This window comes from Atta cephalotes (assembly GCF_000143395.1).
Source record: "Atta cephalotes unplaced genomic scaffold scaffold00011, whole genome shotgun sequence".
NCBI lineage: Eukaryota > Metazoa > Arthropoda > Insecta > Hymenoptera > Formicidae > Atta > Atta cephalotes.
In genome coordinates, this window is record NW_012130075.1 from 3,341,699 (window position 1) to 3,357,260 (window position 15,562).

At 28.7% G+C, this 15,562-nt stretch overlaps 1 protein-coding gene across 2 annotated transcripts; it reads right to left on the bottom strand.

Moving 5' to 3' along the window:
• Nucleotides 1-5,670: 5,670 nt before the first annotated feature.
• On the bottom strand, nt 5,671-11,148 carry LOC105617030 (uncharacterized transmembrane protein DDB_G0289901). 2 transcript variants are annotated; one of them, XM_012198611.1, is made up of 5 exons: nt 11,044-11,148; nt 9,127-9,240; nt 7,888-8,191; nt 7,447-7,679; nt 6,364-6,396 (listed from the first exon to the last, which is right to left on the bottom strand). In XM_012198611.1, exons 1-5 carry the CDS (start codon nt 11,146-11,148, stop codon nt 6,364-6,366), a joined length of 789 nt encoding a protein of 262 aa, XP_012054001.1. The 2 variants fall into 2 exon arrangements, 1 of the variants encoding a protein (XP_012054001.1); XR_001046480.1 differs by lacking the exons at nt 6,364-6,396; nt 7,888-8,191; nt 9,127-9,240; nt 11,044-11,148 and adding an exon at nt 5,671-6,095 and having other exon boundaries at nt 7,447-7,624.
• Nucleotides 11,149-15,562: the final 4,414 nt, after the last annotated feature.

The following is a 15,562-nucleotide window of genomic DNA, read 5'->3' on the forward strand; positions in this document are numbered from 1 at the left end:
ATATACTTCAGTATTTAGTGCAAAAAGAAAATATAATCCTAGCAAATTTATCATTTATCGTTAACATAACTTAGTTATAACTTCCCATTCGACAATATAGAGAAAAGTCGATACCGATACATCACTTCGTTTTTAAATAATATTTTTGAAACAAAAGATAAAAATAAAATTTTAGAAACATATAAGTACAAACTAAAAAATATCTTCCATTAGTAAAAGCAGTTTTTATAATATTGTTGTAATTTTGCAATAATTAATTTTTTCATAAGATAAGCAAAAATGAGCATCTGACAAAATGGCCTCCAAAATTGACACAGTGAATAGTAATGCCAGTGAATAGTACTCCTATTCTTTTTCTTTTACCGAAATTATCTGTATAAAAGATCTACAAGTGAATGTATACATATAAAATATTCCAGTATCTTTTTACTTCGTTATAAAACATTTTTATTGGATTATATGCATATTTATTGGATTATATGCACTTTATGCTATTCTGTAAGATGCAAATATATAACGCGAGTTTTTCAAGAGTTTTTCCATATATGCATGATTGTTTTCAGCTTCAATAGAGCTATTTGACATTATAAAGCAACATTATAAAGCAACATTATTAAGATTAAGTCATGATCTGTTTTATAGACAGGTGGCGAGCGTTTACGCACCCAAATTTTAAAATTATAAATTTAAAATTATATAATGAAAAAAAAGAAAAACTAATATAAATAAAACTAATTTAGAAAATTATAAGCATTTAAAATGATGTAATATTATCAATAATATAGTCACTATTATATGAACTAAGCAATACTTGCAAAAGAAAATCCGCGCCAATTAATTGAATTTGGAATGTTCGAATGACATAAATGTACTGAAATAAAAAGAATATTTAATCATCAATCTAATAATGATAGTAATGAGTACATATACAATAATGTAATATTAGGTGTGGGAAAAAGTTCGTGGCGTTTTTCCCGTTAGATGGCATTAGAAAAACGCCACGAACTTTTTCCCACATCTAATATACATATATAATACATAATACAATATATGTAATACATATTTATATGTATAATATATAGTTAAATCTACCTTACCTTTCTACTTTGGATAGATATTTTTATTAATAAGAGATTATTCTTTTGTGCTATATATTATTATTTTAATTGTATCACACTGATATATGATTGTATCACGAGTTATTTCGCATCTATCGTGTTGGTACATATAAGCGCAGTAAATGAACTGAAAACAAGTGCATCTTGCAGGACGGCAGAGCTAGCACTAGCGAGAGATGATTTCTCTCTGTCTCACGACATCTCGAATCGGTCTCGAAGGTCATCAACATTTTTACGATACTTCTTACGTATTCTCCGTGTAAATAAAACAAAATTCTTCGCCAGTTCCGCTATTGTGCACAATGCCGCAAAAATTTTTCGACAAGAAATATGCGTTTTTAACACCGTTATTTTGATAATTGTCATGATTACGTAATTAGATATTGTGTCTGTAATTGTTCAATTGTTATTTATTAAATTTGTTATGTTATTTTTAAATGTCTTTATAACATCATAAATGCAAATCAGCAATGCTTCATGTAAATTTAAAAATGTTACTTTATAATAAAATAAATATTTATATTTATTTGTTTTATACTTTTGCTAAAATTATATTATATGTGCTATTTTTGTTATTTAAAAAAGCATTTATATATGAAAATGTAAAAAGAAATAAAGATTTTGCGAAAATGTCAGATTCGTGACTAATTTTATTTTTACTAGTTTGGTTTTTATTAGTTTGGTTTTATTTGACACTGCATTTGTATATGAAATATACACATATGATTTTCGTGTAATACGTGTAAATTACATTGCATTGATTATTTATTTAAATGGATGACTTGTTTAAATGCGTCACACTATCGTCGTTTGTAGAATTCTTGACTATTTTTATCTACGTTCCTCACATGTCGCAATTTTTTCTCGAACTTTGCACATACAATTTATTTTTGCATAATGCTACACGTCTCTCATTAATTTTTCTTTTCAAAAGTATAATGCAACAGGCCGCTGATCCTAGAATTACGTAAAATGTTTTTGCTTCCAATCTGATGTCGACACATATAATATAATATGTACATAGGTATAAAGATCTAAAGCTAAATAATCATTAAATGCGAGCTTTCTTCTGATTTACTATTTTATTAATGAATATTAATAATTAATTTTCTAATGCAATATAACAATGAAATACAAGTAATATTTTAATTAACATTATATATACAGAGTGTATCTTAAATAATAAATGTTCACTAATATTATATAGTGCCATTCCTAATAAAAACTGATCGTAAGCCAAAAAGTTCTCTACAATTTTGCAATTTTGCAATAATTAACAAGATAATAATTTTTAAAGATTGCTGAATAAACGGATGAAATCAATGCATAAGATAATTTTAAGATATCTTCCAATATTCTTTGTGAAATATTTTGAATATTTTTGAAATATTTTGCTACAATAAGCCATTATTTAAGCTTTAAGTCTTTAGCCGTAAGAAATTGATCAAAGTTGAATATGAGAAGAATAATCGATTATGATTGATCAATTTATTACGATTTAAGATTTGAAACTTAAGTAATGACTTATTGTAGAAAGCCTATATATTATACGACGATTTTAGATATTTTGCTTATTGAATAACTAAAAAAAGAATATTGCAAAAATTGTAAAATGGTAGAGGACTTTTCAACTCAGTTGTTTATTTAAGAACAGCAGGATTAGTGAGCGTTATTTAACCCGTAAGATATGCCCTATATATTTTAATTTAAAAAAATAAATTTTTTATTTTTTCTCGATAATATTAGAATGTTTATTGCTTAATATATGAGGAATTCACGTGTTGCAAAGCGTTACATCTGCTTCAGGTGTCCTCATTACGTGAACGGCAAAATGTTACATGGTCGAGTTCTAGCTAGATGTGACACCCTGACCACTTGGTCTTGTATAATACGCGCTGTTATCTAGATAATAAATCCTTAAGTAACATCACATGTTATTGATGCAAAAATTTTTATGCAATCTGCTTATTGTGTAACATATTAGTACTTGATAAATAAGAAATTGTTATCTCATCGTACAACTTCCAGGTAACATATCATAAAATAAAAAGTCTGCATGATAATATTTTTTTATTTATGTGAATTATACATATTATGGCAGTATTAATAAATAAAATTTATAACAAAAAAATTGTAAACAAAGTTTTAGTTATATACAAAAAATATTTTAAAGATCTTTTTATATTTGTTTACATAAGCTAAAGTAAATTAATTTTTTTAGATGTAAATTTGTTTGATTGATGCTCTTTTTTTCTTTATTTTATCATATACTATATCACGCAAATTAAAATTTGACTAAATTATTTTTAAAGTAACATTATTATCTACATGTTTCGACACGTTCATAATTGTATAAATATCTATTTTATATAATAATATACGCTTCAAATTGTTAAAAGCGTATTTATTTCTGACTTATGACGCCAATTTTCGAGTCATTTTAAAAAATAATAAAACAGGAAATATTATATATCTATACTTATATATAAGTGCAAAAATAATGAATAAAACATGAGGCAAAAATGTGGCGTCATAAATTATTTAATAACAACAGCGAAGAAATTTCTGCAAATATTACGGTCTTATCCCTGATAAGACATTCAGGAAATTATATGAAATACATAAATTTGTAATCTGCAATTATTTACAAAAACAGATGTAAAAACCTTGATCTTTTAAATATTAATAATTGTTTGCTTAATTAATTTTGACATAATATTTCGGCAAAAGAATAACTATATGATAACTATATGATAAATTGTCTTAATGGAATTGCTAAATTAAATAAAAAGGAATTATTCAATAAAATGGAAAAAATTATTTTAGCTGTGTTTAAAAATATAATTGTGCTCATAAAAATGCACAATTATTCCTAAATCATAATGTAAAAATATTGCAACATAAAGTATTATACATTCAGTAAACTAAATTTGAAATTTTTTAATCAAAATGATTTTTAGATGCATATGAACCAATCTTTCAAGAATGCTCTTTGAGCATTTGGAAATAATTAGATAACGTGTCTTGATCTGCTTTTTCAATATACTGCCAGCTATCTCATTCATTGTATTTTTGAAAAAAAATTGAATTATAAAATATTTACATCACAAATTGAATTTGTCTAATTTTTAACAAGTATCATTTAGAAATTTTATTTTTACAAAACTATTGTTATAATAAACCATTTTAACACGCTTATTGCGAAATCATTCATGATGCCATAATTGCAATATTTTCACAATTTGTCTATCGGGATATTTTAACTAAATCTAGGATCTAAAACGTTCTATGATCAAGAAAACTTTGGAATAGTCTTCACAAACTCCAATCAACAATACATATCTATTCAAGAAACATGATCGGAAATTGTGGAACATTTTCAACAAGAAACGATGATCATTGAGCAATTAATTGGTATTAATAGCACTAATATAAAATAAAAATCGGTCTTTTTATTTGTGGTTATCCGATGGTAAACCCTTTATGGCGAAACTACCACGAAATAACGGTTTGAAGATTTCCAGCAACGTCTGCGTCCGACGGGCTGAGTTCTGAAAAATATAAATGATCATTAAAGGCAACTGTATGGAAATTGATAGTTCTGTCTCTATTGAGAAATTGCTTCTCGTTTTTTTATAGCAAATATAGCGAAGTGAATAAAAAGTGATTTGAAGATAAATCTAATCGATTAAGCTGTACTAGAAAAATGTTACATCATAATAACGGAAAAGGAACATATAATTAAACTCGTGCGTCAGCGGAAAACAAGTTAAGGTTATATATTTTATTAGTATGTATTACTTTAATAGTGATATATGTGCATTGTACTTACTAGAATTACGCTGTTAAGAATTTTGCTAACGTTAGTAATTAAAGTGAAGCCAGTGCCGAATGCACTTGAGGGTATTTCCAAGGACACTCTAGTTCTGTCAAACACGGGTGTATCCTCCGTAGTAGTAATCCCTTTCTGCAAATATATAATCAGATTTTTCTGTTGTTTTATGCTATATCGTATTATTTATTAGAATATAAATGATAGAGTATCACGTGGAAAAATGTAGAAACGAAAGTGTATGTAAATTCTATTTGTACAGGTAATTATGTTTTTTACAGTCGTTTTTATTTGGAATTCCAATGAATGTAAAGAAAAAATAAATGTGAATTGTCAGTGCCTATGATTTTATATATTTATTGAATTCATAGTTTCATAATTAACTTTAGATTTATAATTTTAAAATATTTGTTAAGATATAAATAAAATAAAATTTTTATTTTTAATTATATATACTATTTATATATTTACAAAACTATTTTTTATAGAAAAGTATTATTTATAATGTGAATAATATTTAAAAACCACCAATAAAAAGTTTTAATTTAATTCTTTATTTTAATTACAAGATTAATATTCAATTAATAATTAAAAAAAAACGTAGATTAAAACGTAGATTAAAAGATATCAAAATGAATGTATATAAATCCTAAAATATAATAAAGATATGCAGGAAGGGATACATTAGGAACTTCATGATACTCTAAAATTCACTTCATATAGTAGACAAAAATATAATTGTACGTTTTATTTGACATCAACATTATATCACACCATCATCACTATCTTTTGTATTCATTTTGCTTTACGTATCAAGGAGCATTTGAATGTACTATTTACATCGCTTACACATAGCTAATAGTCCTCGAATACGAGTTTATCGCACCCTTAAAGGCTACTCTTAAATTATTTACAACTTTCATGGTGGCAAATCGATTGACGCCGCTAGTTCTTCTATAATTTATATTAGACATAGTGCAATCCACACGATTCGGCCGGAAATGTTGATTCATCAGGAGAAGAGTTTCCTGGAGAATTTTGTTTCTCTCTTTTTCCTTAATTTTTCATTTGGATTCTTTAAATACGAATATTTTATAAAAGGGTTTCTGAAGAGAGAAAGGAGGTTCTGCCAATTATCAGCCCAGCTAGAAACAGAAATTCACATTCCGTGTTATATGGAATGCCAATGTATTCCATTGAAAGTGAAATCGCCCACATATTCCATCGAAAATCCATTGACTGTCCGTCCCATTTTCTCGTGGTATGTTTAACGTTCGTTTGTTGTCTGTCGCTTTTCTTTCTCCAAAGAAGTTTCTTCTCTCACGCAATGCTGTTCGTTGGTCCAGGTGTTAATGTCCGCAGTCAAATGTTCCCTTTCCGCATCCCATGTTATCGCACCTGCCTTTAAGCCGCTTAATATGCCGCTTGTGGTGGTGTATAATCGTACTGTTTGTATACAATACTTGTTTTAGTGGCGCATATAGTTTATCGGAAGGCTTCGTTCTCGTGAAGGTGCCTTCCAAGGTTAAAAGGGATATATTTTGGCAACATCGATTAGCCGTATAGCCAAAGGTTTAATGAAGCGTATCGACGGGATTGACAAAGCTCGTTCTTTATTTAATTATATTGCTTTTATATAATGGTAGCATTTCAAGGAACAGAGAAAGATATTAGGAAGCAACAATAGAATATAGAAAAAGCATGCTTTTAATATTATAATAATCGTATTCAGAAAACAAAATAGCTCAGTGAGCGCTCAGTGATTTAATGTGTATGTCTGATTGGTTCTTACCTTTAATTCTTCATTAGATCTAAGTATAATAAAATCCAATCGTAATAAAAATTAGTAAGCGCTCATTAAACTGCTTTGTCTATTGAATGCAATTAATTTAATTGTTATATAAAATTTAATTGTTATATAAAAACTAAAGCTTTACCATACAAAATTAACAATTTTATTAAATGTATTACATTTTTCTAATAAAATGAAAAATTAATAATTAAGATATATCAAAGAAAATAAGCAATAGTAACCAAAAGAATGAATGAAAAAAATGCAAATGAATGAATAAATATATAAAAGAAAAGACTGATAAAAATAGTTAAGGATTCTTATATAGTATAGTGCTAATTAAAATATGAATATTTTAAAAAAGTATTTATTAAAAATTTATTTGATTATGATATGGCACTGAATTATTATCATTGCAAATAGCGATAGCCTTACATGCAACGTCGCCATCAGTCACCCTCGTCCGAGTTTGTTAAGTTCAAAAAATGTTCACTGATCAATTTCTAGGAAAAAAACTGTCATGTTATCCATATTTTTAAAAGTAATATACATATACCGCTTTCTTACGGAGACACATATTCCAGCAGAGACAGCTTGCATTATATATCAGACATAGAACAGGGACGATATGTAAAGGGACTCCAAAGTATAAAAAAGAAATAGTTCATAGAAATAAAAGTAAAATTAACTCATTGCGACCCTACCCCTGCTAGATTGGCAAAGGCTCCGAGATTGATCCCAGCGCCAGCGCTCGTACCGCCATTACTTCCGCTATGAGAATCGCTTCCGGAGCTCCCACCGGTACCACTGCTACCGCCGCTTAAACTGCCTAAACCGCCGCTACTTTGGCTCAGGCTCGACAAAGAACCTATCTTTTGAGTCAAGAGATTGCCAAGGATGGCCGATCCGGAAGATCCTGCGCTACCATCTGCATGTCCTACAATAAACGCTATCTTAAAAGGATGTATACATATCAAAGGTTAAATATTAATTACGCAAAATATCTTACAAATAATTCTTCTCACCAGAAATATGATCACAGGATTTTTCTTTTATTGGATTTGAAAATTTTTTACCCATATGTGAAAAATATCTGCTTAAAAACTGATCGAATATACAAATTAGTATCTCACAATTTCACGCACCTGCACCATCAGTTCCACCTGAACCACCAGAAAGACCGCCAGAAAGCGAACTTAATGGTGCGATTTTCGAGACCAAAGCCTTCGAGATGCCAGCCGAAGCCCCTGAGAATAATGTCGCCGCACTGTTTATGAGGGGCCCAATGCTGCCCGACGCAGCCTTAAGCTTCTGAGACACTAATTTGTTGAGGAACTCTGATGTAGCCGAATGTTTATTGTCGATTCCAAAAACAGCGTTTTTCTCTTTGTTAGAATCATCAAGAACTGCGAGCGCTTTCGTTTTTGAATCTATGAAGGAATCCACTTTCTACAAAAATATATATTTGTTAAAGAAATTAATAGTAACAATTTATTGTATCTACATTACGTATGAAGATTTTTAAAATAGTAATAATAAAAACAAGGGTTCAAAATTTAAAATAGATGTCAGAATTTTTAATGTTAAAATAAGATAATAGATTAAAAAATTACATTATTTAGTAATTAATATTAATTGTAAAAATTAATATTAAGACTTTTTTTAAGCTAATTTTATAACACGCTATTTTCATAAACTTATATCTACTTTTTTGGTAATTTTTTATATTAACCTATTTATTTTATATATATAATATATGTTTATTTTCAGAAAATCAAGTTGTAATTTACAAATAAAGTTTTTATTAAAAATTTTTATTAACTATAATTTATTATTAACTATAATTTTTATTAACTATAATGTATTTATAACCTTAATATCGTTATTAAGTGCATTTCAATATTTACTTCCAATATTGAAAATTAGTTTACATATATACTATATGTATACTATAGATTTCCAGTATTAGCACTATTGGAATGCAGTTTAATGTATGAAGTATAAAATATTTTTCAATATTTAATTTAATATTTATAAATTCAATATTTAAATTCTTGAAATATTTCTTCAATTAAAAATAATGCAATCTATTGAATAGCTATAAAGGAATTAATGATATAAATGAACTAATAATAGGAATTAATGATAAAAGTAACGGCTGAATTTATTACTGTTACAGATAAAAAAAGCAATAATCGTTACCGCGATAAAGTAACAAAAAGCGTTAGTAAGTAACGCATTATTTCCCAGTCCTGAAGATACATTACATTTGAGGTACGATTTTAATTACATATTTAATTATATTAATTACTACATTAATGGCTTCACAAGGTGTTTTGACATGTATATGTATATTTTATAAAAAATTAATTAATTATTCTTACGTCAAACACAAAGTTAATGATGCCGTTTGATACTCCAAGTCCGATGCCAATCTTTCTCTTGTCTCTATCGCCCCTTTCGCCATCGGTCGCATCATCAGCTTCGATTACGTAAATCTATGCAGACAGTAAAATTAAACTACTTTAAGATTATCAATTAAAAGAGATAGTATGAAGTAACAAATTAAAGCTAAAATTCATAATCAAGGGAAAAAAGAAATGATGATGATGAAATGCGTTTTTACAGGAAAAAGTTTCCTTCATTTAGGCTTTATCAAATGCGTTTTTATTTATTAGTCAAGTATTACGTATTTCATTACATACTATTGAGATAACTTGTTTATAAATATTTACACGGAGTATTTACAATGTCTGGCAGAAAAAATGGAAAATTATTACAGTCGCACTTCGCGCAATATTTATGTAGTTTTCTAAATTGTAATTTCGTACGTGCATGCAATCTCATTATGCAATGCTGCTTTCGTTCTAGACTCGAGGTCGATCTGTGTTGCGGATTCCTCAAGTGGAATCATATTGCGGTTACATTAACGCGTGATCGCGAATGGCGATAACGATGACGATGTACAACATTACATATTCGTTAATCGATGCACGTGGCACGTTTCAAAGAATTTCGTTACAAGCGTTCATCCATCTCTAGCGTGTTCAAACTCGTACAGGTAGCGCCGACTACTTTCACTCTTAACTCGTTCTCCGGGATCATGTTTCTCACTTTTTCGTATATCCCTTGTCCTCTGTCTCTTTTCTCTCTTTTTCTCTTATTTCTGTATCATTTTTACAACGGATTTAGCTAACATAATGCTTTCAGTTATATTATGAGATAACTTCCTTTAGTCTTCCTTTTGACTCTTTCTACAACGACGAATGATCTTTTTTCTTATGATGCTCATATTTACTCAATCAATTTTTTATTAAATATTAAAATATGTAAATATAAATAATATGTAAAGATAAGTATAAATTAAATATGAATGTATAAATATACAATTCTGTTCCAAAATTAAATATAGTTTCTTGCTATAAAAAAGGAAAGAAAGCATAAAATGAAAAGTATACTTTCCCCTGAATTAATCTACAAGATAAATATTTATATAAGCTACAAGATTTGGTACTGACCCAAATACTTCTCCTATCGATTGCATACTTCCTCAATCAATTAAAATGAAATTATCGAATAGATAATTTTTTCAAAGTTTACTTTCACTCTCGTTGCTAAAAGTTAAACTTGGTTTTTTGTTCTCCACTAATATGTTTCATTCTACATCGAGTGAAGATATGTACAGCGTATTTAATTGGTGTGTTACGCTTATAGAAAAGAAAAGAAGAATGCAACATCTCGCAACGTAGACTATCAAATTCTCGTCCATTTAATTTCGGAAAGTACATCAATCTTATTGGTAATTCAATTATGTCTTTCGTGTCTTGACTTCTTAAAAACCTCTAAGAAAATGCGATAGTAGCATCGTAAAACTTCGCTTTCGACATAAGAGATCGACAATAGCTTTCTGCAAGTACTTCAGCATTCAAATCGCTTCATTAGAGTTAGCGAAGTGCGCGATCGCAGCTTCTTCCATTTCATTCTTACTTTCTAAATAAGATTTGAAGTACAATTCGTCCTTCTGATATCTTTCTTGATATATACACGACTAGAAATCAGAGAACATTTAATATCTTAATATATAACATTTTGATCGTTTCAGTACTTTAAGACACTAAGAAAAATTTTTTGATTAAAAATAAACGAATCAGAAGATTCTAATCATATCAGATATCTGATCTCAATTAAATCTTATCTCAATTAAAATTATAATAGATTTAATCAGAAAATTCTGATTTGTTCATTTTCATAATCTTTGAAAATTTTTTTTTCTAATGAAAGACTAAACGTAAACAACTTACTTCGTTCAGCGGATTGAGATCTTCTTCCGTGTCTTTTTTATCAACAGGATTGCAATTGACAATGATGACCAGAAACAATCCACAAAATGCACATAACATCCGCATTGTGTCTTCTTCACTTGGTAGATTGGTTGCAATTTAATCTGCATGAATAAAAAAAGCTGTCTGACAAGGCGGCAAGATTCCCGGTATACGTAATAAAATCGAAAGTAAATCTTAACTGTTCAAGTGAAAGGGTGTCTGAGCGAGCTTGGAAGCATTTAAAGATTGATTTTTAGCTAGATGATTTTTGTAACTATTTATCAATTAATTACTGATAACATTTCCATGAAATGAAGAAAATAAAATGCGGGCAAATCGTGTTATATAAATTCAATGTATGCAAATTGAAATTTTATGAAACTTTTTATAAACGTTTCTTTGAAAACTCATTCCAAGCATAACAACAACTACTAAAAAAGATTTATGTTTTGTAATACCACAGAAAGAAATTGTGAGAAAGAAAATTGTTTACTTGTAAAAATGTTTAATAATAAACATTGACAACTGTCACTTAGTTGAGAGACTGTTATAGAATATATGTTATAGAATATAAAATAGTCAGTCAAGTATATACTGCAATTTCAAAGAAATTGGCTTGTTAGTAATAAGCAGCTTTCAATCCGACTGTCAAATTATAAATGATTGGTCGAGTAATAGGATGTAATTGATAAAAACGGATAAGTGATCAGCTTGTAAAATAATCGCTTAAATACATAATAAGAGAGAAAAGAATGTGAGTAAAAAGAAAACAATGCTTAACACGTGTTTATACCAGTTCGTTGAAATCAAACAGATTCCTTCGTCAAATAGAATAGAAAACTCAATGAGATCTTAGCGAGCGCATCAGTCACGTGGCAGTCAAAGCAGAACGTACGTGAAGGGATTACGTGGACTTACGAGTGCCGGTGCAGCGAGTGCGTATGAGCGAGCAAATGCGTGAGTTGTGTACCTGGCGGAGTGCGAGGCTCGTTTGAGGACCACGGTGAAGGAGGTCCCGATGTCTTACGGAGCCGAAGGGGAAACGAAGGCGAGCATGTGTGCCCCTTCGAGAATCAAGAATCGTTCATTGCGCGAGCCTCGCCTCCCGCAGGTGGGGCGCCCTCCAATTCATTCTATTCGCGAAATCCGCTCAGCAGCCAACATCATCTACAGCGCTCGCCAATGAGACACCCTCCTCCTTCTGTCGTCCTCTCTCGGCTAACACTTCAGCTTCACTTCGTGAAGCACTGAATTACACAGTTGCAAATTCGCAAATTACTGCTACTTATATCTGACAAAGGTCAAAGTCCGATTCGAAAGAGTCGCTTTTAGATACAATCATCGTACACAATGTAAAAGATTTCATGTAAAATTATAACGATTATAATGAATAATTTTTGAACTCATTACTAAAGATGTATATTTACACGTAAGAAAAGTTACAAATAAAATCATTCTTCTTTAAAATTAAATAATTTACAAAAAAGTTAATTTACACAACTAAAATTATGTTTATAAAAATATTTAAATAATAATTTGCTGACAAATTTATGTACAGTTTTTTTAAGTTATTATTGATATGTGTGAACAAGCGCAAATATAAAAGTGCAAATATAATGTCTTATGTTATTTACCGTTATGTTGTACGTATAATATTACAAAAATGTGTACATTTACATTAAAAATACTTACTATAAAATATTGTTATTATAAAAAATTACTAAATTATTAAATTTTATATTACTATAAAATAAATTATGTTGTTATATATAGTAATATCTTCCATTTAAAAATATAAAAATATATTTACAGAAGTAAAAATATTAATGTTTGTAAAAACAATTTTATATATTTCCATTATAAATATTGTATAATTTTTACATATTATTTACGTAATTTTACACATTCTTTTTACAGTGCAGACTTGTAAGGCTTGATGAGTCAGTTTCAAAGTCACTCCACTTTTGAATTGGTTATTTCTTTTGTTATGGCAATAGTAATCGATACTCATAATTTAATGGCCAATCTTACAATAATCATCACGCTCATGCATAAACAATAATAAAATCTGAAACATCAGAAAAGATATGATTGATTTTTTCATATCATCTTTTTCCCAAAGTAGTAAAAAGAAGAGATATAGCATTAAGTAATATAGAAACTACATAATTTTTAGTTATGTAGTTCAACGTATCTACAACAGGTGCTGTGTAACTCAATAGAATGCATATTCAATAACACAGTTTAAGATAATAGCTACATCAAAAAGAGCTAAATCACTTTAATATTCTCTCTCTCATTCAATTGTGTGAATATCTAAAATTGAAAATTTGCATATGTAATATGCACAAATATTAATGCTTTTATTGCATAATTTTAAAGTTTCATGATTTATGTTCAAACTTTCTCAAGCTATTATCTTACGTATGAAATTAGAGAATATAGTTTACGTAAGAAATAGTTTATTCAAATTGGGCCATTTATTTTCGTTATTTTGCATATTGCAAAAATGTGCTTGACACATCGTTTTAGAAATTGCGAATAAAAGAGATGATGTATTACAATATTTGTATCATGTTGTAATCTTTGACAATTTGCCAACAAAAAGTTGGGAAACTGTAACAATTAAGAAAATGTTACTTTAACATCGTATTAATTATTTCAATCTTTTTAATTGTTAGTTAATTATCGTTATACGCATTAGATTTTGTTCGTAATTATCATGCTCACTGGTTTGATCTTAAGAGCTGTTAACTAAAATAAACTCTCCTTTTGCCTTGACCAAAATTTAAAAGGCAGCGTTTCAATTTCAAATGCACTTTTAGAAATGCAGCATGTAGTAATTGATTAAAATTAATCAGATGACCCTCATGTTTCTTGTAGATATTCTCTCTTTTGGAGTAAACAGGAAAAAATATAAATTTGTTCATATTGCGCACATACGTAATTCGCAGAAATAATCCTTATAAATTATTTGACGCTTAATTGGAAAAAATAAAAACTTTTAAATTAAACTTAAATATCTCAATAAAACTTACAGTTATATATTTAAATTTAATTGTTTCCGACATTCCACATTTAAATATAGATAGATTAACAATGTTTTCAGATATATTTTTGTTATTTCCTGAGTGCAATAAATAGCACAATTCCAAATAATCGGAATTTTATAAGAAAATTTTATGAGAAAACAAATTTGTCGAGAACCTCAAATACTCTTACAACTCTCAACATCAAGAATTTGGATAATGCATCTTTGGAATATACAATTGGAATATATGATTTAGGATTGCAATTATAAATGTAAATTAAAACAGCGATAATCTATTTTAAACATATGTTCTGTATCGATTAGCCATTACTTTTTTAGGACAATTGCTCAATGGATTCCTTTCGTCGCCATTTAAAATCGCCATTTATATCCGCTATATGATGATGAAATCAGGTCGTCAAAAATGCACTAGAATTATAGTCTTTCGCAATTGAATATGATACAAACAACTATTTAACAGTACAATAATCTAACTTCAAAATAAAAGATTGCCATTAAAAATTTGTATTAGATTAAATTAATAAAATTGTTTAGCATAAAATACATGAATATCAATATAATCGATAGAAATCGAGAGAAAAGCATTAAATCATTTTTCCACCGGAATATTTTATTTCCGAGAGTCCGAGAGTATTCGATTAAAATCAATTAGTTTGGATGTATGATGGCTTTATTAGCTGCCTAAGTAGTAAGACTATTCTGTAGTCAGACTGTCCAGCTGATCATGAAGTGGCGCCACGCGGCGAACACACGTTCATACGAATACGGCATCTCAACCGCAACCGAAGAAACATCGAGTGACTTTCCAATAGAAGAGAGAGTAACACACTTCGATAATCCTGCAGGAGAAAAGTAAAAAGGGAAGCAAAAAATCCCACGCGTTATTCATGTGAAGTCCGGCTTACATAAAAAGATACATATGTATGATTCATTCCCTAAAAACAGAATCGAAATCTTGTCGGAAGTGTAATGGGAATAATGGATTATCATATTCACAAATCTTCTTTCTTTGAAATTTTTATTTTTAGATTCTCTCATAACGCATGTGCCATAATTTCTTAAGAAAAAATTCAAATGAGGCCAAGAAGTAAAAGGAGATAATATAGCAGTATCCTTGTATACGCAATTGTTTTTTGTACGTAATTAATCTATAAGATCCAGGATACGATTATGAGAGTGTCAGATACGTGTTAAACATTGCATCGAACGTTCTAGTGGTGTCGCATATGAATGAGAAAAAGTAACTTGCGCCATATATGTACTTTCAACAACAATGTACATATTTCAAAAGCAATGCTAATATATTGTAACTATTTATCTATACATTTATTAAATGTATTTAACTTTGTAAGCATTCTTTGCGCTTTGCTGACAGAAGAGTGCAACAATTTCAAGTTGTTCTAAGAATAACCTACTTGCAGTTTATGATTACGAATTACGAAAACA

Bases quoted from the DNA above. Each gene is read 5' to 3' on its own strand.
- LOC105617030 (XM_012198611.1), bottom strand. From the start codon at position 11,148: ATGCGGATGTTATGTGCATTTTGTGGATTGTTTCTGGTCATCATTGTC. The intron at 8,192-9,126 runs GTAAGAATAATT...ATATTTTTGTAG, and splicing joins TCATTAACTTTGTGTTTGAC to AAAGTGGATTCCTTCATAGA. The intron at 6,397-7,446 runs GTAGGGTCGCAA...GTATACAAACAG, and splicing joins CCTTTGCCAATCTAGCAGGG to TACGATTATACACCACCACA.